At 53.8% G+C, this 22890-nt stretch overlaps 8 protein-coding genes across 8 annotated transcripts; 4 read left to right on the top strand and 4 right to left on the bottom strand.

Annotated features, from left to right (window-relative positions):
- Nucleotides 1–352: 352 nt before the first annotated feature.
- JCM15063_000489 (aldo/keto reductase family protein) lies at nucleotides 353–1665 on the top strand (the record flags this gene model as incomplete). The annotated part of the gene is made up of 5 exons (XM_076678407.1): nucleotides 353–417; nucleotides 497–518; nucleotides 596–1111; nucleotides 1182–1427; nucleotides 1510–1665. 5 exons carry the CDS (start codon nucleotides 353–355, stop codon nucleotides 1663–1665), a joined length of 1005 nt encoding a protein of 334 aa, XP_076534390.1.
- A 1016-nt stretch (nucleotides 1666–2681) lies between these two features.
- On the bottom strand, nucleotides 2682–4551 carry JCM15063_000488 (uncharacterized protein; the record flags this gene model as incomplete). The annotated part of the gene is made up of 7 exons (XM_076678406.1): nucleotides 2682–2766; nucleotides 2839–3767; nucleotides 3844–3895; nucleotides 3969–4025; nucleotides 4094–4111; nucleotides 4183–4263; nucleotides 4523–4551. The coding sequence occupies 7 exons, from the start codon at nucleotides 4549–4551 to the stop codon at nucleotides 2682–2684; spliced, it is 1251 nt and encodes a 416-aa protein (XP_076534389.1).
- A 736-nt stretch (nucleotides 4552–5287) lies between these two features.
- On the top strand, nucleotides 5288–7265 carry JCM15063_000487 (FAD/NAD(P)-binding oxidoreductase; the record flags this gene model as incomplete). Its single annotated transcript, XM_076678405.1, has 9 exons — nucleotides 5288–5498; nucleotides 5610–5631; nucleotides 5713–5856; nucleotides 5928–6093; nucleotides 6160–6222; nucleotides 6293–6362; nucleotides 6436–6654; nucleotides 6740–6986; nucleotides 7070–7265. 9 exons carry the CDS (start codon nucleotides 5288–5290, stop codon nucleotides 7263–7265), a joined length of 1338 nt encoding a protein of 445 aa, XP_076534388.1.
- A 1732-nt stretch (nucleotides 7266–8997) lies between these two features.
- RIP1 (ubiquinol--cytochrome-c reductase catalytic subunit RIP1) lies at nucleotides 8998–10721 on the bottom strand (the record flags this gene model as incomplete). Its single annotated transcript, XM_076678404.1, has 9 exons — nucleotides 8998–9051; nucleotides 9131–9171; nucleotides 9303–9319; nucleotides 9432–9447; nucleotides 9514–9566; nucleotides 9635–9655; nucleotides 9726–9850; nucleotides 9929–10257; nucleotides 10484–10721. The coding sequence occupies 9 exons, from the start codon at nucleotides 10719–10721 to the stop codon at nucleotides 8998–9000; spliced, it is 894 nt and encodes a 297-aa protein (XP_076534387.1).
- A 646-nt stretch (nucleotides 10722–11367) lies between these two features.
- JCM15063_000485 (Got1/Sft2-like family vesicle transport protein) lies at nucleotides 11368–12475 on the bottom strand (the record flags this gene model as incomplete). Its single annotated transcript, XM_076678403.1, has 7 exons — nucleotides 11368–11476; nucleotides 11557–11666; nucleotides 11752–11807; nucleotides 11881–11905; nucleotides 11965–12013; nucleotides 12086–12150; nucleotides 12395–12475. The coding sequence occupies 7 exons, from the start codon at nucleotides 12473–12475 to the stop codon at nucleotides 11368–11370; spliced, it is 495 nt and encodes a 164-aa protein (XP_076534386.1).
- A 1154-nt stretch (nucleotides 12476–13629) lies between these two features.
- On the top strand, nucleotides 13630–15298 carry JCM15063_000484 (uncharacterized protein; the record flags this gene model as incomplete). The annotated part of the gene is made up of 9 exons (XM_076678402.1): nucleotides 13630–13694; nucleotides 13769–14260; nucleotides 14325–14399; nucleotides 14470–14490; nucleotides 14557–14589; nucleotides 14660–14729; nucleotides 14804–14895; nucleotides 14966–14991; nucleotides 15090–15298. 9 exons carry the CDS (start codon nucleotides 13630–13632, stop codon nucleotides 15296–15298), a joined length of 1083 nt encoding a protein of 360 aa, XP_076534385.1.
- Nucleotides 15299–15338: 40 nt separating this feature from the next.
- GPI2 (phosphatidylinositol N-acetylglucosaminyltransferase) lies at nucleotides 15339–16389 on the bottom strand (the record flags this gene model as incomplete). Its single annotated transcript, XM_076678401.1, has 2 exons — nucleotides 15339–16186; nucleotides 16245–16389. 2 exons carry the CDS (start codon nucleotides 16387–16389, stop codon nucleotides 15339–15341), a joined length of 993 nt encoding a protein of 330 aa, XP_076534384.1.
- Nucleotides 16390–16524: 135 nt separating this feature from the next.
- On the top strand, nucleotides 16525–22685 carry GEA2 (Arf family guanine nucleotide exchange factor GEA2; the record flags this gene model as incomplete). The annotated part of the gene is made up of 17 exons (XM_076678400.1): nucleotides 16525–16785; nucleotides 16859–17477; nucleotides 17545–18092; nucleotides 18170–18610; nucleotides 18684–18794; nucleotides 18862–19146; nucleotides 19233–19350; nucleotides 19417–19580; nucleotides 19650–19764; nucleotides 19836–20559; nucleotides 20632–20868; nucleotides 20940–21191; nucleotides 21267–21485; nucleotides 21568–21674; nucleotides 21742–22133; nucleotides 22216–22372; nucleotides 22465–22685. The coding sequence occupies 17 exons, from the start codon at nucleotides 16525–16527 to the stop codon at nucleotides 22683–22685; spliced, it is 4971 nt and encodes a 1656-aa protein (XP_076534383.1).
- Nucleotides 22686–22890: the final 205 nt, after the last annotated feature.

The following is a 22890-nucleotide window of genomic DNA, read 5'->3' as shown; positions in this document are numbered from 1 at the left end:
GAATGATGGTGGAGGCCTCCGCCAGAAAAGCTTCATACACCTGGAGGGGAATGCGTGAATGCGCATGCGTATAGTTTCGGCTGGTTGGCAGTGTAGTGTGTGGAGGGGGCCCGACGACCGGCCCCCTCCACATTTTGGCAGCTCCACTCGAATATCCCGATCATCAATCGCTCGCCTCCACTCGGGGGGTTTGACCAAAACCGAAACTCTGTTCGCCTGTTCTCTCTCTCTCTTCATCTACTCCCACACTCTACACACAACCGAAATTCTTAGGTGCGCCCGTCGTGTTGGCACTCCTTCCTGTCGAGGAACATAGAAGCTGAGCTCCGCCTCGACTTTCCAAATCAGCGTCATGCCTATTCCCTCTCGCAAAATCGCAAACACTCAGGTCGGAGCCGTCGGCAGTGGATGGATGCGGTGAGTCTCGAGATATTGTGAGCTCACGCCTCCGGACCGTGCACGAGCTGATGCAGGTTTACACGCACTGAACTGGCAGCATGGACTGGGTACCGAACCCCGTCAGTCGTCCACCATATTGCGGGAAGGGGGCGGACGCAACAGGCCGTACTGACCACGAGAACCTTGGTATTGACAGATTTCTGATGAACAAGCCTTTGAAGCGATGCAGACTGCGATCTCGCTCGGTTCGACGTTTTGGAACTCGGGAGCGTTCTACTCTTCGAACCCGGACGACAAGACGGCGAACCTGTCGAGGATCGCTCGCTTCATCGAGAAGTATCCCGAGCACCGAGATGCGTTCTTCCTGAGTGTCAAAGGCGGGCTCGAACCGGACCTCTCACCGAACGCCGACCTCGACTTCCTCCGCAAAGACGTCGAGACTATCAACGCCAAACTCGGAGGCAGGAAGATGGACCTGTACGAAATGGCACGTGTCGACACGAAAGTCGGGATCGAGCAGACCATGAAGAATCTGATCAAGCTTCGCGACGAGGGTCACTTCAAGTACATCGGTCTGTCCGAGTGCAGCGCTGATACGATCAAGAAGGCATCGGCGATCGGACCCGTGTCTGCGGTCGAGGTCGAGTTCTCACCGTTCTGTCCTGACATCGAGTCGAATGGCGTTCTCGCGGCCTGCAAAGAGTTTGGCATCGTGCGTACAACTTTCTCTTCGATGCTGACACCCTTCCTTCTGACTGACAACCCTTGCTGTGAGCTTTTAGACAATCGTCGGATACTCGCCCCTTGGCGGAGGGTTCTTGACGGGCAAGATCAAGAGCAACAAAGACTTTGATGAGGGAGATTTCCGCAGGCATTGGGATCGATTCTCGGACGAGAACATGCCTCACAACCTCAAACTCGTCGAGAAACTTGAAGCAGTCGCGAACCAGAAGAACGTCACGACGGCTCAAATCGCAGTCGCGTGGATCTTGCACCAAGCCGACAACATTATTCCTCTACCCGGATCGGTGAGCTCCTTTTTGGATCGTCTCGGAGAGACAATCGATGGGTTTGGCTGACGCTGTCCTTTTTACGAATTCCGACACAAAGTCTCGTCCTGAAGGCGTTCGTGAATCGGTCGAAGCGGCCAACATTGAATTGTCCCAAGAGGACCTCGATCAGATCCGCAAAGCGGTCGACGAAGCCGACATCAAGGGGGTTCGCTACGTCAAGAACCCGCACGTCCAAGACAAGCTCTTTGCCTAGATTCTCTCTTTCGCGTGTCCCACAATCAGTCCCCAGATCTCTCTTTGGCGTGTCCTACAAGCAGTACCTCGTAGATAATCACGGATGAGAAATAGCAAATGTTGCAGTGTAATCAATTGCGTTTATTCGTGACTTGGCTGATCGATCAGCGCTATCAATCAACCGCATGCAAGCACGGAGTCGAGGCGAGACGAAAGTTTTTGGCTGATCAAAGGAACCATTGTGGCGACGAACTGGCCATTAGTCTGCGTACAATGTCGACAGCAAGCTTCAAAGCAGTGCAACAGATCAATTCACAAGGACAAAGAAACGGACAAAGGAAAGAAAGGGAGACCTAGGAACCTATATCATTTGTTAAGATTTTTGTTCAAGGGCGAACACGATTGAAAGAGACTCGATACTCAAAATCTTAGATCTGGGCAACGACTTGGGTTGAACCCCGAGACTCTGGAATTGGGGAGAAAACGTGTTTCCGAAGAAAGAAGAGAGATAAATCTCTCGCACGGATCTCTCGATCAGTAGTGGTGGGTTAGAGTAGGACTTTATGGAACTCTTCGCACTGGCTAGACGTACGAATGAGCCAAATCCTTTTAGGGAACCGAGCGATCACATCAACCGTGTAGCGTACGATAAGTGGCGAATGCTAGGTTCAGGGAATATACGAATTTCACAAAAGAAGCTTTTCTTCCTCTCTCTCTTGATGGGAAGGGGATTAAGGAGAGAAAAGAATTACAATGCCACACAAAGGGGAGAAACCGTCCCAACCCTCTTGGTGTTTCGAGAGAGGAGAGAGAGAGGAGACAGACGACAACCCAAAAAGGCTTTTTATAAAGAAAGGTAAAAACGACGATGGAAAGGGGGGGTAAGGGGGAGAAAAGGGTCGGTTTTGGGAGTGAGAAGTTAAGGACGACAAATCAAGAAAAGAAGAAGAGAAGAAAGTGCAAGGGGAAAGGAGGAGGAGTTGGAAGAAAATGTCTAGTGAGGAAAGGACTACCAAGACGCGAGTTGGTTCACGCTTAGATGAGGTCGGCAACGTTCATGGGCATCTCGTCGATCTGGGTGTTGTAGAATCGCTCAATGTCACGGAGGGCAGGGACGTCCCTGAAAAAGGTGGAAAACAAAAATGCTCATCAGTTCTCTGAAACAGAGGATAGAGAAGGAGGATGAACATACTCGGCGGCAACAAAGTTGATCGCGACACCCTTACGTCCGAAACGACCACCACGACCGATTCGGTGAATGTAGTTCTCACGCGACGAAGGGAGATCGTAGTTGATGACGAGCGAAACTTGTTGAACGTCGATACCACGGGCGAGGAGATCGGTCGTGATGAGGACACGCGAAGATCCCGAACGGAACTCTTTCATGATGACCTCACGTTGTCCTTGGTCCATGTCACCGTGCATGGCCGAGACGGTGAATTCACGAGCCTGGAGCTTCTCGGTGAGCCAGTCGACCTTTCGGCGCGTGTTGCAGAAGATGACGGCTTGGGTGATGGTGACGGTCTCGTACAAGTCCGAGAGGGTGTCGAGTTTCCACTCTTCCTTCTCGACCGCGATGTAGAACTGCTTGATACCTTCGAGGGTCAACTCGTCACGCTTGACGAGGATACGGATCGGGTCGCGCATGAACTTGGTCGTGACCTCGAGGACATCGGCGGGCATGGTGGCAGAGAGGAGGACGACTTGGGTCGTAGGGGGGAGGAGTTGGAAGACGTCGTAGATCTGGTCCTTGAATCCACGCGAGAGCATCTCGTCGGCTTCATCGAGACAGAAGATCTTGATGTGGTCGGTCTTGAGGGCACGACGTTGGATCATGTCGAACACACGTCCGGGGGTACCGACAACGACGTGGACACCTTCTTGGAGCTTGGCCATGGCCTCGCGGACCGAAGTTCCACCGACGGCGGCGAAGCACTCGATGTTCATGTAGTCGCCGAGGGCGACAACGACCTTTTGGATCTGTTGGGCGAGCTCACGGGTAGGGGCGAGGACGAGAGCTTGGGGTTGCTTGAGGGCGACGTCGATCGACTGGAGGATCGAGACGGAGAAGGTGGCGGTCTTTCCGGTTCCGGATTGGGCCTGAGCGATAACGTCGTGACCCTGTTTCGTGTGATGAATGAACGCATCAGTTTTCGTCTGTTGTGCGAGCTGCTCAAAGTCGGAATTGAAGACTGACGGCAACAACGGGCATGATGGCACGCTGCTGGATGGCCGAAGGACGCTCGAATCTGAATTGATTCTAGCAATTGTCAGTGAGAAGATCCTTGAATACGCGACGCTATCGGCAGAAATGCGACTGACCCGTAGGCGTAGATACCACGGAGGAGCTCGGGGCGGAGGTTCATGTCGTCAAAGTTGCTGTGCAGCACGCAGCGCGATCAGCAGCCGAAACCTGAGAGCGTCGGATCTCTATACGGGATACTCACTCGACAACCTGGTCCCAGCTGCAGGAGTGATCATGCCGTGTCAGTATGCACGTTATGCGAGGTGTACGCAGGGTGGAGAGACGACTGACTTGGACTCGATGAGGCCTTCCTCGACATTCTCGACGCCACCGGCAGCGGCAGCGGGGGCCTCGGCGGCGGGAGTCTCGGGCCTGTACAACGACAATAGATCACAGGTCAGCGGTCGTGATCGGCCAAGTGCACAGGGTGTGGTTGTGGTCGGGTGTCCGTGTTTCGATTCTACTCGCTTCCCCGCTTCGCCTGAGTCGTATCTGTCGGCCCAGGCGACCTGAACTCGCGCAACTTGATCCAGTCTGCCGGTTTGGGAGCGCGCGCGAGTTGAAATGGGTGACAACTCGATCGAGGAGGGTGATGGTTTTTTGTTTCAAGTCGCTCGCTTCCAAGACTCACTTGGCAGCCGCAGGGGTGGTGGAAGCCATGGTGCGTGGGTGGGAGGCGAGCAAGGATCGGGTTTCAGAACTTGGCGGGCAAGTCTGAAAGCGTTTCGATTGATGGGGGTCACACAAGGCCTCGGGGCGGTTTTCCCGTTTTCTCTCGCGATTCTTTTTCACTCGCCGCTTCGCCTGTTTCTTTTCTCTCGCAGGCGGCGAGACGCGAAAATTTTTCAAGCTCAGCTAAAGCTCTCTCTCTCTCCGCCGCCCCTCTCTCTCTCTCTTCCTCTCTTTACATCTAGCTTCGGATGTCGTTGAACATCATGGTTGATCCAAGTTTCGCGGTACCGACTCGCGGGCGGGCCACTGAACCAATGTTTCGGATGCTGAGACTGCCGAGATCCTATTGTGCAAAGGGTTCGCATTTTGGGTTCAGCTCGTCTATATCATACGTCTGTACACATAGCGTGTCCAGGATGTATACACGCATCGAGAGACAAACTCCATGTAGAATAGCGCGAGTGCTGTTTATAACATTTGTTTGGTTCATCGGCTTGAAATTCAAAGCCATTGATATTGTAGCGACTATTGTCAGGGGGAGATCTCGAGCGCGAGATTTACTGAGACGCGCAAGATGGCCAAGCGAAGAGGCAAGGGGAAAAAACAGGGGGAACAAAAAGTCTCTCGCGTGCAGCTCGCGATTGCAACATCGAATGATTCCTTCAACATCGATTCGACTTTCATCTCTCCGTCTCTCGAACGGTTTTCCTTTCCCGATAAAGCCATGTTTGCAGCTCGTACCTCCCGAGTCGTCAAAGCACGATCTCTCGCGACGAGTATCCGTCACGCTTCGACTCACAGCAAGATTGTCGTTGTTGGAGGCGGCACTGCGGGTACGACCGTCGCGGCTCAACTCAAGCGTGCGTTCTACCAAGAAGGAAGGTCCCTCGGAGACAAAGACATCACTATTGTCGAACCCGCCAAGACCCATCACTGTGAGTACTCGTCGCGGTTCGCGTACAAGCGAAAGTTGCGGAAAGCGGTGGCGTGATTGACATTGCATCGACTGACTTTCCTTTTTTCGCTCGCTCTGAAAATTCACCCAGACCAACCTGGATGGACTCTTGTGTGAGTCTTGAGACGCGATCTCGATAAATGACGCGCTTGAAACTGACAAAAACATGAGTTTCCCGCTTCGTTTCGGTACAGTGGAGCCGGTCTGCAACCTCTGTCCAAGATGCACAAACCCATGTCCGACGTGATTCCTGAAGGCACCGCTCACGTTCCTTCGGCAGTCGAGACGTTCCAACCCGAACAGAACCAGGTTACAACTGCCGAAGGAGATGTCATTTCGTGCGTTCCTCATCTCCTTCGATCCAGCTGGACCTTCGTCGGAGCTCATGCCATTTCTTTGCCCCTTGCAGATACGACTTCTTGGTTGTTGCGCCTGGACTCAAGATTGATTTCGACAAGATCGAGGGATTGAACCAAGGACTGGCCGAACCGAACGGTCCCGTCTCGTCCATCTACTCGGTCAACTCGGTCGAGAAGGTTTGGAAAAACATTCAAAACTTCAAGCAAGGCAACGCTGTACGTAGAATCCTGCTCTTCTTCAATTGGATATCCAAACGCTCATTCTGTGCGCTCCGAAATTAGATCTTTACGCAACCCGCTGGTATCATCAAGTGCGCTGGAGCTCCTCAAAAGATCTTGTGGATGGTGAGCGCATTCTTCTTGTCTCGTCTAATCCCTCACGATGCTCAATTCGCGAGATGTGCGTATCATGCAGGCCGAGTCTCAGTGGAAGAAGGACGGAGTTCGCGGTCAGATCTCGCCCGTCTTTGCCACTGGCACTCCTTGTACGTCTGTACCTCCTTCTCTTTTCATTAACAATCTTGTCGCTGATCTGTTCTCGATCCGCTATGACTCAAGCGATGTTTGGAGTTCCGAAATATTCGGCTGCACTCGAAAAGCTTCGTCAAGAACGCAACGTTGAAGGATTGTTCAACCACAACTTGATCTCGATCGACAACCAGACCCGGGTCGCAAAGTTCTCGGCAGGAGAAGGGAAGACGGTTGAACGCGAGTTTGACTTTTTGCACGTCGTCCCTCCTCAAACCGCTCCCGATTTCATCAAAAACTCTCCCCTCGGTACGTCAATCAAGAACCCATTTCGTTTTCGTTTCTCAAACCACACGGCTAACTTTTCGTACTTTTTGGTCCTGGAAAATGTTAGCTGATGCCGCTGGATGGGTCGCGGTGGATCCGGCTACGACCCAATCGACCAAGTTTGCCAACATTTTCTCCCTCGGAGACGCTTCGTCCATGCCCAACTCGAAAACCGCTGCCGCAATCACTTCCCAAGCTCCGGTGCTCGTTGACAACTTGCGCGCGACGATGGATGGAGTCAAACAATCCGACTTGCCTGCCAAATATGACGGCTACGCTTCGTGTCCTTTGTTGACGGGTCACAACGAACTCATGTACGTTCTGAAACCCCCTCGTTTTCTCGACACGCATCAGGGAAAAGAGATCGCTGATGAATCCCATCTTTGATTGATTCTAGGCTCGCCGAGTTCAAGTATGGAGGTGTACCCCAAGAGACGTTTGCACCGTACCTCGGTTCTCAGGACAAACCGAACTCGTTGTTCTACTACCTCAAGAAGGACGTGTTCCCGTGGGTGTACTGGAACTCGTACGTCAAAGGTACTTGGTTCGGTCCGAAAGGACCTGTACGACCCATCTCGTACATGGCCGCCTAAAGAAAAGTTTCTCGGGGAAACAACCCCTCCCAACACTCTTTCGTTTTTTTTAGACTATTCCGCATTCCATTTATACACAGTGTCTCTCTCGTTGTAGCCTGTATACCTTGTCTTTGTCTCCTTGTTTCCTCGGATTTGAATACACCCTCTGGAATAGAACCGTATAGGATCATTGTTTCCACAGCCGCTACCTGTTTCCATCCCGTCTTGCAAAAAGGCTTAACTCGTTTCTATCGTTGCGGACGAAAGTTCCAACCCTTGTCCCGCTCAAATTACCCACTATGGCTCTCTCGACTTGTCATTGATCTATCTTGTCCTCGAAACCCCGCCCTCTCTTCATGCTGTGTCAAAACTCTTCTCACTTCTCGATCCATTTCGACATCTCGTTGCATTCGGTTTGTGATCGCTTTCGAATCGTGGTCGTGGATGATCAAGACGAGGAATTCTCGGATTTCGTAGGCCATCCACGAGAGTGGGATCAATACGAACCCGAGATACATGGATGAAATCTGTATACGATTCAAACGCTTTCTGAGTGTTTGGCTATTTTCTTTGCAAAGAATGAATCAAGAGGAATTGATGGGATGGGGTTTTGCTCACTCGAATGATGGAGAGTAAAAAAGTTTCTCGAGTCGAGGAAGAAACTTGAGCTTGGATTAGGAACGAAGTCATGATGGTCGCCCCGGCCATCGAAACCTACTTTTTCGAGAGAAAGGTCAACGAACTTGTAGTCGTCCGGCATGGAAGGAAAAGAGAGAGACTTGCGTTCGAAGCGATGAATGCCCAAGTCAGGGTTTGTCGATCTTGTCGAAGTCTCCCGACGAGAGCAAGCGTTGCGGAAAACACGCTCACGAACCCCGTCGCGAACGAGAACCAGGACAACCAATCAAACACAAAGACTGTTGCCAGACAGAATTCCCACCAAAACCACGAAAAGCGTCCCCAAAGAATCGAGCAATGTGACAACGGTTCGAGGTCAGCTAAATAACAAGCCCGAGAGAGAAGAGCGAGGACTTGCAGTAGATCAATCCGAACAACTCGTAGATCCCGTACAAGAGTGAAATCATCAAGACTGTGAGACTCGAGATCAAGACTCCAGTGGCGGAACTGGTTCGACCACAACAAGGCATTCTCGTCGATTCTCGATTCGGGGCTTTCGAGAGCGTTGTTCACAGAGGAATAGGTTGCTACAGTGTGAGGTGAAGTCTCGAGAGAGAGAAGTGAGAGAGGTAGAAGGATCAGTGCCGAAGCTCAGGCCCCGTTCAGTCTTTTTCCCTGGCCTGTTCAGATGTCCGGATCCGCGGACCTCTTCGGAACTTGCATTGGTAAACCGACGTAGGCTGTCCGCCCTCGCGTCGTCGTGGTCCCGCATTACGATGAACACCATGTCGGCAATCAACTAGCGACTTGTTCGAGTGTACAAACCTCTCACCTCTCAATCTCGCTCCGGGCCTGGTTGATCTAAAAGAAACAGCCATTTGCAAGATTGAAAGTAAAAGAAAAGAGGGTCGGAGATGACAATAGGAGGAAGGTGGGAAGGAAAAAAGGAAAAAAGGAACAATCGTCGAGAAACTTTGGAAAGACAGTAGAGAGAGAATTTCGACAATCGAAACCCCGATTTCTCAACCAAAATCTTCCACCAATAGTTTCTCGCTTCTCTACACTCCCAAACTCGATTTCAGGGATTTTGAAAGGGGGTTGGATCGATCACTGCAAAACAAGGGATCGAGTTTTATCCGATGATGAGCTTGGAAGTCTCGTCGTTCTCGAACTCGTATTCGGGAATCTGCAGAACAAACACGACTCGAGCGTCAGCGACATGTCCTAACGATGGACTCTGGAAAGATCGGAGGAGGGAGACTGACTTCGAGGTTGAGAGGAGCGGGACCTCGGCGGGCACGACCAGCTGAACAGGTGTAGCGATTGCGATGACGATCAAGGCGAACGAAAAGAAGGTATCGACGATAACCGGGCAGGAGAACAGGGAAAAGGTCAGTACATAATCAAGAGGGGACGAGCGGATCAAAGGGTGCGTACAGATGTCGTAGTGAGATCTGGAATTAGAATGGACATGGCAAAGGGAGACTCGGTCAGTTAACATGTCGCATGTATAGTCGGGAACGAGGTATCGATCGATCGATGCATAATAGACATTCGAAAACTCACCCGTGACACGGGCAGTCTGCAAAGGGTCGATACAAACAAGGTCAGCTTTGTGCAAGTACGAGAAGAGAATGTCGTCACTTACACCATCCTCCGTAGTCACCAGCCTCTCCGATTGGCACACATCCGAGGTGAGTGCTAGGAGGTGCCCAGATCGTCAGTCATGCAGGACGAGCGCTAACCCGTCGCGACCGAATCATACTCACCAGACACCAAGCATAACGAGCCTGGACGACATGAACCAAGAGGAGTAAGCTCAAGCGCACGTGTGAATGGGAAAACGCAAGAAAGACGTACCACTCGGGCTTCTTCACACGGTCGGCATCGGTCTGGGGGTCACGAAGCGACTTGACGTCAACTTGGTTCGCCTCGTCAATCTCTCCCTGGGTTCGGTGACGGATGAAGACGGGCTTTCCACGCCACTGTTTTTTCCCCAAGGACAAAACCGAGTTAGAATCCCTGTTATTTTTTGGGCAGATTGGGAAGATCGCGAGACTTGCCTTGATGATGACGTTCTTGCCTTCGGGGATCGCGCTGAGGTCAACCTCGACCTTGGCCAAGGCGAGGACATCGGACGAAGCCGACATGTTTTGCAAAAAGTCGGTCACGGTCGACTTGGCACCAGCGGCGGTCACGAGACCCATCGATCCGACCATGAAGTACGAGAAGGCACGGTTCGCATCCGAGTCGGTACCCTTGGTGTACTTGGAGTAGTCGGGAACGGACGAAGCGGCCGACTGCGCGACGGCCGAGGTCGAGACGAATCGAGGCGACGAGACACCACGGGGCGAAACTGCGCAATCGTTCGAGATATCAGTACATCCGTCACCTGCACAAGGGTCCTTGCTTGTGACGATCGACGCGAGACGAGCGCGCGCGGGATTCGGGCGGTGTCCCCAGATTTGTGATTTCCCGAGCAGGTGGCCAATCAGGCGAGAGTGCGACCCTCGCGACCGCGCCGGAACGCCCCTTCGTGCAACCAGGATCTACTGTGTGCACCTGGTCCGGCGCGCGAGGGTCGGTACCGCGTGCGGCGAGCGAGGGTTGCAACTCACCGTTGACCTTGGACCTGAGCGAGACCCCGTACGGGCCGACGGCGTGCTGGACGGCCCACTTTGGGGTCGACTCGTAGTCGGTCCTGCCGACCGACTCGTGTCCGTGACCGTGACCGTGGGAATGAGCCTCACCGGCGGGAGGGTTCGCCGTCAAGCCGCGAGCGAGCGGCACGCCCGACGCGCGCACGAACGACGTCGGCGCCAAGTTGATAGCCTTGCGAACGATCGGGGATGCCATCGCGAGTCCTGAGTGCGTCGAGGGGTGGGGAGGGGCGGAGCAGAGACGGGCGAGGACAGGCTCGATCTGAGTCTCACAGCGGCCCGCCTGCCAATCAACGTTGCGATCAATCCCGTCAGGCTCACTTTCGCCGCGATCCTCTCAATCGGGCTCGCGCTCTCTATAGAGCCACTCTGTCATGCATTCCAATATGAGTCAACTTGTCACACAGATGGCTCGGGGTACTGAGAGCTGTTGAACGCATTGACGCTGGAGCAAGTTTAGCTCAGAGCCTCGGGATCGATGGCATTGCACCGCGTCGACTCATAGAGCGGAGCGGCACTGCTACGAATGAACCATCGACGGGTTTCTACAGCGCTTTCAGCAAGGGGACTCTCAATCCGAACACGATCTGGAATCGATCACGGATGCAGGTCCGAGCGCGCAAACGCCACGCCCAACCATCTCGACCTTGAACCGGACGCTTTCGCTGCCCAGCGCCATCTCGGTACCACTCGTCCCATCAAGGAGAGGAGGCCCATAGGTCCGTTTTCCGATGCCGAAACGACCGCCGCCTGGTTCCCAATCCTTCCTCGCGACTCGAGGCAGTACGACTCCAAGCGCGAATAGCAGCCTCATGAATCTGGTGACAAATAACTGTGTTGCTCTAGAGTCCAAAGATTCGCCTGACGAAATCGCGCGCAAAGGGGATGTACGACAGGCAGTACCAAAACACGGCAAAGTAGGTGCAGATTGCGCAGATGATCACGAGTGGACTGTCGAACGAAGAATGTTCACTCGTCAGCTTCATTCTGATCAAAAGGTGTCGAGCAGTAATTTCTCGAGTGTTACGTACTCGATCGGAACCGCAAACGCAAACACGAACGTGAGCGCGATAAAGAGAAACATGACTGCCACCGCATAACGCCGCACTGGGTCCCACATTGCTTTTGCCTGTTTCTTGAACTGGGCATGACAAGATACACGAGAGGGAAGCAAAAAGTCAGGCTACTGCAGCTGTGTCGGAAAGCTAACGAGACGTGCAACTCACCCCCCACAGGAACCCCGAACCCACGAGCGAGATGATCACACCAAAGACGTAGAATACTGACAGGACAGGTCCATGGGAAAACGGGTGAGCACACTGCCTGCTCGAAGTAAACAGGTTGATTTTGCTCACGGGCGAAAAGAACGGTTTGACCAAGCTGTACGGCAAGGTTCTTTAGTTTCGCCTGGGCTACATCATTGACCGTAGACAACTCACCACGAATAGGATCGAACCAAGAACCGATAGGATACAGCCTCCAACGACGCTGTTCAAGCAACAAAGTGAGCGGATCACGTGCACCAAAGGGCCCTCGCTCCGGGAAATTGCCTAGTCTCACCAGCAGCCGAACGCCCACAGCCGCTCTGTCCTCGACAAGTTCAAAAACTTGAACGCCGAGCTGTCCTATCGGGTCAGGCATGCCCATTCGAGCGAATTGTTAGCACTGCCCCCTCTGATCCTTTATCAAACCCGAACAGCGGCCCGCCCGAGACGATGACGCCCCAACAGACACGTAGTGTCCAACAAGAGCGCGTTTTCAATCCCGTTCCTAGGGAGCGTCGAGGGCATTCTCTTCATTCAACACGCGTTTCGTAGCGGCTTCATCAAGGACGAGCCCTCCCTCGCGAGTTGTTCGAATTTCTCTTACCTGATCAGTCATGTTGTCGACCACCATGGCAGTCTCTGATCCCGACAACTTGTTCCACATGCCCTGAACTGTGCTCGTCATGTTCTTCGAATTTCAGGGGTTCACGGTTGATGGTTCCTTCTCGGCGTCTCAAAGGTCGGCACAAGCGCGTGGCTATTCCAGCGGTAGTGGACGTTGAATTTGGGTGAGGACCGCGTCGGCAGGCGTGTCGAGTTTGACAAAGTCGTGCAAGCGTACAAAAGAGAGCTGCGGACGAGAGCCGGCGCCTCGCAGCTGCAGCGACCGACGGCTCTGTTCACGACGCGGATTTTTTTTCCAAAGTAAGCCTTTTCAAGACGAATATTTCCTCACGGTTGGGAATTGAGTGCGGAACGTCGAAATTCCCCGTGTCCGTGAGAATCAAAACGAGCACTAGCATTGGCCTATAGCTCATACACCCGCGTCGATTCGGTGGAACCTTGTCATCCTGCACCCGACAACTGTATGCCATGAAGAGAGTCGGATGGTCAGTTGAAGCTATTCGAAGAGCGAGCTCGTCCCACAGTTTTTGGGATTGGCGCCACTCAATGTACCTCGTTAGGCACCTACAAACCGGTATACCAGTAGAGAGCTTTTCGGCAATTGGGAGACAAGTACACTGTACTCACGCTTGTGTCTTTGGCCGTCATCAAACAAGCTTAACGGCAGGGCTATGCGCTATGATTGGGTGGCGAACCTTTCGTTTACCGAGGACGAAGCGCCAGTGCTTTTCCACACCTGACTATCACCTACGCGCTACAGCTGCAATATTGTAGAAGGCTCACAGCTTTTCGGTAGCAGCCCTTGGGACAAGCGACGAGAATGCTCCGTGTGGACCGAACCCGAAGCTACAGACGCTGAGCCGGGACATGTCCAAGTTGTCAGGTCCTTCGCTTTCTCGGTCGTGCTCGACCCCGCGCACTGGACTGTGATCCTTGAATGTAGAAGCGAAGGTCTACAAGGTGGAAGCGAACCCCGACCGGACGGCCGGCAGCTGGAAAGAGACTCGAGCGCAAAATCCAAGCTATACCGATGCAGCAGCTCACGTGACCAGGAACTGCACTACGATACCGCAGACTTGGGGAGAAATTCGACAATTTTCTCCGCAAGAGAGTCGTCGGCAAAGCGATGCGCGCCGAGAGAACCGGCCGGCAGGGGCTCCTTTTGCTCTCTCCACTCTTACCGGTCTCTTCACCCTCGCCTCTCATAAAAACGAAATGCTGCCAACTCGGATAGTGCGCAACTACAACCGGAGCACGACGATCGGCTTTATCGGTCTCGGGTACGTTCCCTTGCCTGTCATCCGATTCTTCCCCCCACCTCATCTGATTTCTCCGACTTGGTCTCGTTGACCAGCGCAATGGGCCGAGGCATGGCGGCCAACTTGCTCAACAAGACGTTCGCGGGTCAATCGGGAGTGTACAACTACGAACCGGACAAACCTCGACCGGCGTTCGTCGTGTACGATGCGTTCCCGGAAGCGTCCAACAAGTTCCTGACCGAACACACTCGTGCGTACGCCGGTCGAGACGTCCTCCCTGCATCGTCTCCGGCAGGCGTCGTTCGACTCGCGAGTACGATCTTTACCATGTTGCCGTCGAGTCCTCAAGTCGAGGAAGTGTACCTTGGCGAGAACGGACTCAAGGAAGGACTCGAAGGGTTGAGTGACGACAAACGGAACGAGACCCTCTTTGTCGATTGCACGACGCTCGATCAGGCCGTCGCGAAGGAGGTCGCGAACGAGATGAGGAGCATTGGGGCCGAAATGGTCGATGCCCCTGTCAGCGGTGGCGTGGTAGGCGCAGAGAAGGGTACTCTGAGCTTCATGGTCGGAGGTCCGACGGCAGCGTGGGTTATCCTCGCAGCGGGAAATAACCATTTAGTGAAACTGATTCTCTCCTTTGGTGTGTAGATTCGAGCGTGCCCAGCCGCATCTCGCGCGAATGGGTAGTCGTCACATCCACTGTGGAGACTCTGGAAACGGACTGTAAGGAACACAACATGCTCCAAATCTATTGCGACACGAGATGTACATACTGAGAATCTATTTCTCACAGTGCGGCCAAGATCTGTAACAAGTGAGGCCTTCTCTGCTTCTTGCACCAGGCGTCTCAAACTGACTCGCAAATTTTACCCGTCTAAAGCTTGCTGCTCGGAATCTCGATGGCTGGTACTGCGTAAGTTTCCTTAATAAAGTAGAAACTGGCGGGTTCACCGAATTCTGACATCCGCGGGTCGCTACGACAGCGAGGCCATGTTGCTTGGGAAAGCGCTCGGAATCTCCCCCGACTTGCTCGCGTCCATCTTGAACACTTCGGTAAGCGTTTTGCCTCCTCTGATCTGTCTCTTCGTGAGCACGAGTTGCTGAGTCTTGCCAAGTACGAATTCTAGACGGGCAAGTGTTGGTCTTCCGAAGTGAACAACCCTGCTCCTGGAGCTCTTCCCCACGCTCCGACCCCAGCCGATCGAGGATACACGGGCGGGTAAATTCGAGTCTTGCTTTTCCTCACGTTCATCGCTTGACACTGATTTGTATATTCGATTCCGCTATAGGTTCTTGTCGAAACTGATGGCGAAAGGTGATATTCTCTTTCTCAGCGTGACAAGACGGTGTTCGACGAACGAAACTGACGAAACAAACTTTGTCGATCTACTGATGGGACAATCTGAACTTTAGATCTCAAACTTGCGCTATCGGCTTCAAAGGATGCTGGCGTACCGTTACCGGTCGGATCGCTCACTTCGACGTTGTACAACAAATTGTCAAACCACGAAGAGTTTGCTGCGAAAGATTTCAGTGTCGTGTACGAGTACTTGCAGGAAGGGATGCAAGGAGGAGTCGCTCAGAAACTCGAACAGCAACAACAACAACGAAACAAGAAGTAAACAATGCAATGCAAATAATCATTAAAGCGAATCTAGTTTTTTACAGTCGAGGTACTGCTTGATCCCAAGGTCCACGAATCGTGTCTTTGTACCGAACGATCAAAGACCCTCGAATGAGTGGAGCGACGATAGATGATCCAAGCAACGTTGTTGCCGCGATCGACAAGATGGTCGTACCGTGATCGAGACTGTTGAGACTCACGAGCGCGATCGAGACGAGGATCCAAGTCAAGACCAAAGTAGGTCTCAACGTCAAAGTTGAACGCAAAGTTGGGAATGGACCGAACCACAACGTCGAGAACAAGAGGAGGGAGAATACGCAACGGTTTTGATCGAGTCGAGAAGCGAGGACAGTCGTACCGGACAAGGCGGCGGTCAGGGACAAAGTCGAAGGGAGTGGAGCTCTTGGTACGAGTCGACGAGGTCGAGTTTCGGAAGAGGCGGTGACGATTCGGTTACGAGTCGAGAACGGGACGATGCGTTTCCAATCGAGACAAGTTTCGGTAGGGATCGCGCGACAGTCGGCAAAGACGAGGTTGATTGCGAACAGAGTGCCACTCAACGCCCAGATTGAATCGGACGTGGTGGAACGGGTCAACGTCTTAAGGGCCGGAGACAAGAGGTACAGTGCGAACAAGGGGATCAACGGGGTCGAGATGACTTCAGGGTCCGCAGTGCGGTCAGGTTCGTTGGTTCGAGTCGCGAGTCGGGTCCACAGCCTAAAGATTATCCCGAGAACGAGACACAGCGAGAGGAGAGTGGTCGAGGACAAGGTGCCGGTCGAAAGGCGGACAAAGACGGCAACCACGATGAAAGTGCACGCGAGATGTTGCGTCACCGGCAGAGTCTGACGCAGGAGAGGAGGTAACGATGCCGCATGAGCATGCACTGCAAGTCGAGCGGGTCAGAGCGGGGCGTTGAACGGAGAAAAGGGGTCGAAGCGTACAGTTGCGCTCGAGGTCCTGTAGGAACGAAGGGTCGACCCAGTTGTCCGGGTACGGCTGACGCAGGTACAGCACCTTGCGGTACGGTGGCCGTTCTGGCGCGGGAGGACGTTCCATGTCGTTGCCCCCACTTGCGATATTGGACATATGCGATGTTGGACAGGTGTCTCGGCTCGTCGAGTGCGCAACTTGGGGACTACTCTGAAGCACCAGATCGACGGCTAGGGCATTGTGCGAGACCCGGGGGTTACTCTGGCGGGTCGAGTGAGCGCAACGGGAGCAATGAGTAAAGGCCAAGTTGTTGCGACGTCTTGCGACGGCTCTCTCGATCCAAACCGCATCCACGCCGGCTTCGAGAGCAACACGACGATCAGGATCGGCGAGAGTTTGGTAGGCGCGGCCTCGCACAGACACGGACACGACTCGACTACTCCACGCGCGCCCGTCGTCATGTCGCTCGACCCCGCGTCGGCTCCCGCCGTGACCCTCGAGCGGCCGCCAGCGACATTCGACCATGCTCAGCCTTTCGCAGTCGAAGTCCCCGTGCGCAATGCTCTACCCCACCCGTACCCGGACGCCCGTCGAACGTGTTGACTGACTCCTCTCTCGTCTCCAGCTGGCGAACCTGATCCATGCCGAGATCCTCGCCGTCACATCCGCCATGCGCAAGAACCAGCGCTGGGCCTCGAGCTCGTACGCCGCCCAATCGTACACGATCGCCGCCGGTCACCTTGGCATCGCTCCCGGTGCCAGCGCCCGCTCACGAGCACAAGAGTACGACGACGACCCCGACTCGAGAACGGGCAGGACTCACACCGCAACGAGTCTCATGAGCGGCTTCATGGAACTCAAGATGCGACTCCGCGAGCTTGAACCACCCGCACAACTCGACGCCGTCGCACTCTTGCATCCGTTCCTCGAAGTGATCCGCTCGCCCGAGACTTCGGGACCGATCACTGCAACCGCGTTGTCCTCGATCGACAAGTTCCTGACCTACTCGATCTTGTCTCGGACTTCGCCGAACCTTGCACTCGCGATGGCCCACCTTTCGACCGCCGCGACCCACTGCAAGTTTGAAGCGAGCGATTCCGTGTCGGACGAGATCGTCCTCCTCAAGATCCTCGACGTGTTGCGAAACTGTCTCACTGGGACCCTCGCGCATGTGCTCAGTGACGAGAGTGTGTGCGAGATGATGGAAACGGGGTTGAGCATGTGTTGTCAGATGAGGCTCAGCGGTACGTCCATACCTGCTTCGTACATCCCGTACCGCAAACACTGACTAGACTCGGTTGCCTACGAAAGAAATGCTCCGACGATCGGCCGAACGGACGATGCAAGCCATGGTCGCTGCGTGCTTCTCGAGACTGAGACACCTCGAACCCGAACCGCTCGAAGCCAGTGTCGATCACCCCGAATTGGCTTCGTCTTCCGTTTCGCTTTCGGAACACGACCCCGATGCGGCACTACATGGAATCAGGATGTCGGCTCCCGATCCTCGCAGTGGACAGATTCCGGCTGCAGGAGCTGACGGGGTGCAAAAACCGCCCAATGCCAATTCTGAAGTGCTTGACGATCACGTTATTGAGCGACTCGAGCAAGAAGCCGACAAAGTCTCTCGTGCAGACGACTTCGAGATCGACATTGTCCCGTTCGGACTCGCTTCGATCCAGGAACTCTTGCGCGTGCTCATCTCGTTGCTCAACCCGCACGACCAACAACACACCGATTCGATGCGACTCATGGCGCTCGGCCTCCTCAACATTGCGTTCGAAGTCGGAGGCAAGAGTATGGGTGAATTCCCGGCTTTGCGGCTCATGGTGGCTGACCATCTGTGCAAGCACCTCTTCCAGGTGCATTTCACTTCATTCGGCCTGACTCTCCTCTTGGCTCTGCGTGAACTCATAGACCTTGTGAATCACGCTCGCAGCTCGCACGATCCGACAATCCTCAATTGCTCTCGTTCTCGCTGCGAGTGATCACCAATATTTTCGACACGATGCGACCGCACCTCAAACTGCAACAAGAACTCTTCCTCTCGTTCCTGCTCGATCGACTCATCCTACCACCTTCGATCACTCCTGGAACTCGATCGAAAGCCGAAGTCGAAACAGCCCTTGACCGTTCAACCTGGCTCAAGGACGAGAAAGGAGAACAAGATCAACGACCCTCGACGCCTTCGAGTCGAGAACGAGAACGTGCAGGGGCAGGGGACAAGGCGGGTCCGAGCGCCGAGACGCGCGAGTTGATGCTCGAGATCTTGAGTCACTTTGCGAGGGGCAAACACTCGTTGGTCGACTTGTGGGTCAACTACGACTCGAACGTCGATGGAGAAGACTTGTTTGAACGACTTGTCAAGTTCCTCAGTCGCGTACGTCGCTTTACACACCCCAGTATGCTAATGCTACTAACCGACTGAAATATCGTGATGCCGCGCAATGCAGGGCGTATACCCTTCGAGCAACACGTCGCCGTACTACCAAGATTCGTTCCAGTTCCTGTGTCTCGAAGCGCTTCTCGAGCTCATGAGTCAGATGGCCGCTCGTGTTGACGAGGTGATGATCCTTTCCGCCGACGTGATTGCACTACCGCAGTGATCGCTGACTCTCGAGCATCTCTCAGCCTGCCGACCCGAGCCTGTCTCCTACGCTTGCTGAAGACGTTTCAAACTCGAAAGCAAACAAACGAGTCCTGCTCGAAGGCGCCGCAGCATTCAACTTGAAACCGAAAGTCGGCCTCAAGTACCTCGAAGAACACGGGATCATCTCGACGCAAGATCCTGCGAGTCTTGCGAAGTTCCTCAAGACGACTCCGAAACTCGATAAAAAGTTGCTCGGGGATTTCATCTCGAGACCTGATCAACTCGACGTGCTCAAATCGTTCATGCAATCGATGGACTTTAGTGGCGTCAGTTTTTACTCTCTCTCTCTCTCTTTCCCCTCTTCAAACCCGGGCAAGGAGATTGGTGTGCTGAAGTTTGGCTCGTTCAATAGAAAATCATCTGCGATGCCATGCGCGAGTTGCTCGAAGCGTTCCGACTACCTGGAGAATCTCAACAGATCAATCGAATCACTGAAACGTTTGCCGAGGTCTACTTTGCGACGAATCCGCGTGAGCAAACCTTCCTCGAACCGTCCATGCATCATATCACTGAGCTTCCAACGTGACATACTGTAGCCGAGATCAAGTCGCAAGATGCGACATACGTTTTGTCGTACTCGGTCATCATGCTCAACACGGATGCACACAACCCGCAAGTTCGCAAACGGATGGATCTCGCGGCGTACTCGCGCAACTTGAGAGGCGTCAATGACAATTCCGATTTCGATCCCGAGTATCTCGTAAGGATCTTTTGCCCATATTCTGCCCTGCACTGGAATTCTCGTTCGCTCATCCGTTTCCTGCTATAGCGCGCAATTTACGAGTCGATCAGGAAGCGTGAGATCGTCCTACCGGAAGAACACCAAAACTCGGTCGGGTTCGAGTACGGCTGGAAGGAACTCTTGAGACGTAGCCGACGCTCAGGTGCGCTCTCCTGCCTCCTATCCTCCGCGCGACTCGTATCGATGACTCACTCTGTTCCATGTCGCTTTCAGGTCTGTACTCTCACAACCCGACCAACGTGTTTGATCGAGGCATGTTTGCCGTGTGCTGGAAACCGGTCCTGTCCGCTCTCTCGTACGCGTTCTCAAGCTTCTCGGACGACTACATGGTGCAGCAAGCGATTGGAGGGCTCAATCATTGCGCAGCGCTCGCCGCTCGGTTTGGCATGTCGGAAGTGTTTGATTTCCTGATCCTCGCACTCGCGCGCGTGACCGGCCTCACATCTCCTTCGACCGTGTCGAACCTCAATGACGTTGGCAATTTCCCGGTCGTCGACGTCGAGGGACACAAGTTGACGGTCAGCCCACTCGCGGTTCGGTTTGGAATGAACGTCAAGGCTCAACTCGCAGCGGTCGTCCTCTTCACCGTTGCCAACAACAATGGTGCTTTCATTCGAGAAGGATGGACTCCGATCTTCGAAATCTACCAAACTCTCTTCATCCACTCGCTCCTGCCGCCTTCTCTCACCATGATGGAAGATTTCCTTTCGGGAACATCTGCGATCCCGCTCAAACCCAAGTCGACGCCGGCCTTGCGAGAAGATCGGAGAGGCGACGGAGGACTCCTCTCGACCCTCTCGTCATACTTGCTCTCGCCTTACGGTTCCAACGGGGATTCAACTCCGACCAACTTTACCGACAACGATATCGAGACGACCCTGTCTGCGGTCGATACGGTCGCTTCGTGTCGAGTCGACGAACTCTATTCGCAGATCTTGTAAGCACTCATGTCCCCCTCACTCGGGGCCTTGCGAGACGGGAAAGCGCTGAAATCTCCTTCCGTCCTCAGCGACTTGAAAGGGTCAGATCTCGTAGCTCCTTTGCAAGCCTTGATCGAGATTGAGCAGCGATTAACAGTCGAACGGTTACGAACCGGATCCGGATCCACGAACTCAGCACCGACTTCACCCCAGATCAGTCTCGGGGCGAATCGAAACCAGTTGCCTTACGATCCTTGCGCGGTGCTTGTGCTCGAAATCATTACGAGCGTCGTCAGCCGATCGCAAGAAGGGTTGACTGAACTTTGGTCTGCCGACGTTCGCTGGTCAGATTCCTCGAACGGAGAGCTGACGCATTTGCGAGCGAAATGATGTTCAGGCCCACCACGTTCGATTTCTTGTCAAGACTCCTCGCCTCGGCCAATTCGTTTAGCAGTTTGTTCAACGAGCGCGTCGTGGCATCTCTCCTTCGGTTACTCGCCGAGGTGATCAAGGTTGATGAATTGCGAGACTCGACTTTCCTCGCGCTCGACACGTTGAGATCATTGTCGGCTCCCGTACTTGCGACGGTGGCAGAACCTCTCATGGCTGGACTGTCACGACTGTTTGTCGAGAACTCGGAGCGAATCCAGTACGTACTCATTTTCTCCTCCTGTTTTACTTCCCCCCGCTTTTCGCTCATCGGTACCTTCTTCCACCACCGCAGGTCACCCACCGAATGGAACCTCGTGTTTGCTTTGTTCTCGGTGACGGCTCAGCAAGACGCTGCAGCCAAGGTCTCGCTCGAACTCCTCAAACAACTCGCAGCGGGTCAATTGAAGGCAGGGTTGCAGTCGGAAAACTATGTCGCGTTCTTGCAAGTCTTGGGTACTTTTGCGAGCTTCCCACCGACAAGCCCGAACGGACAACAAGCGGAACGACCCAAGTGAGTGTATGGGGTCTGCGACAGTTTTTTTCGGAACCAAACTCGTGCAAGCTTCTGACGCTTCGGCTCCTGTGATCCACAGTGACGAGGTCTCGCTACAACGAGGCCTGCAGATTGTCGATGTTTTGCGCGACGTGCAAACTTCGATTCCTCGTCTAATTTCGTCGTCTGCGCTCTCTCCCGCCCGTGGTATGTTTCCCTTCTTCGCTTTCGATTCGTCATTTCACTGAGGCGTGAGTCTGTACAATTGAAACAGCTTGGGAAGCTGCCTGGATCCCGCTCCTCTCTGCGAACGCTCAACTGTGCCTCGCTCCTGCACGAGAACTTCGACAAACCGCGATCAGCAGCCTGCAACGAACGTTGCTCGCACCCGAAATCCTCGAGAATCACGACGTCGACTTGACAATCATCTTCACTCGCATCTTCTTCCCGTTGCTCGAGGAATTGCTCAAACCTACCATTTTCCGGAGAGACCCCGAAGGCATGGGAGAAACGCGTTTGAGGGCATCGGCGTTGTTGTGCAAGATCTTCTTGCAGTACCTCGGACAACTGCAAGCGCGGAAAGGGATCAAGAACTTGACGGACCTTTGGCTCAAGATTCTCGGGTACCAAGATCGATTCATGCACAGTGGTCGAAGAGATCAAATGGTTCGTGCATACGCCTGTATTGCTTCGTTTCAATTCCACCATGGTCCATTTGGCTGACATTCGCTCGCTGATCTGGGAACAGTATGAAGCCGTTCCGGAACTGCTCAAGAACGTCCTGCTCGTCATGAATGCTTCTGGATTCTTATTGCCACCATTCGACGAATCAAGAACGCCCGAACAAGCTGCGCTGTGGGACGCGACGTTCGAACGGATTCAACCGTTCTTGCCCGACCTGCAGAGTAAGTTCTCAGAACGACCCTGCCCCCGCTGTGAACAGAAGAGTCGATTCTGACTCGTGTCTCTTCTTTTGCCGCTCGTTCCGATCCTTCAGAAGAATTGTTCCCTCCTCCGCAAATTCCTGTACCGTTCTCGAATCAGTCGCACCCTGAAGCATCTCTTCCAACCCCTCCTCCACTCGCACCTCAAGTTAGTCCAGAGTCGCACGAAACTGGACGAGAAGCGCCACCTCCAGTCCCGGAAACTATACCAAATCACCACCACCACGATCAGGAACGACCGGAAGTCGTGATGGATCGTCGAACCATGCTATAGAATCCTCCCTGAAGTCGCATGTTCCTGAATCAATTTTATGTCGTTCTCTCTCGATTGATTGCTTGCAAACAGTTACTCTCGCGATCAAGTCGCAAAACACATCGTTGCCAATAAAGAGCTCGAATGAAATGCCAGGAAGAGACTGTGAACCAGGTGTACCAGTACGGGTCCGACAGGAGAGCCAGGTCAGTATGCCTTGAGAACG

Source organism: Sporobolomyces koalae, assembly GCF_050403365.1.
Source record: "Sporobolomyces koalae JCM15063 DNA, S_koalae_JCM15063T_v1_ctg14, whole genome shotgun sequence".
In the NCBI taxonomy this organism is placed as follows: domain Eukaryota; kingdom Fungi; phylum Basidiomycota; class Microbotryomycetes; order Sporidiobolales; family Sporidiobolaceae; genus Sporobolomyces; species Sporobolomyces koalae.
This window is presented reverse-complemented; position numbering and strand designations above follow the sequence as displayed.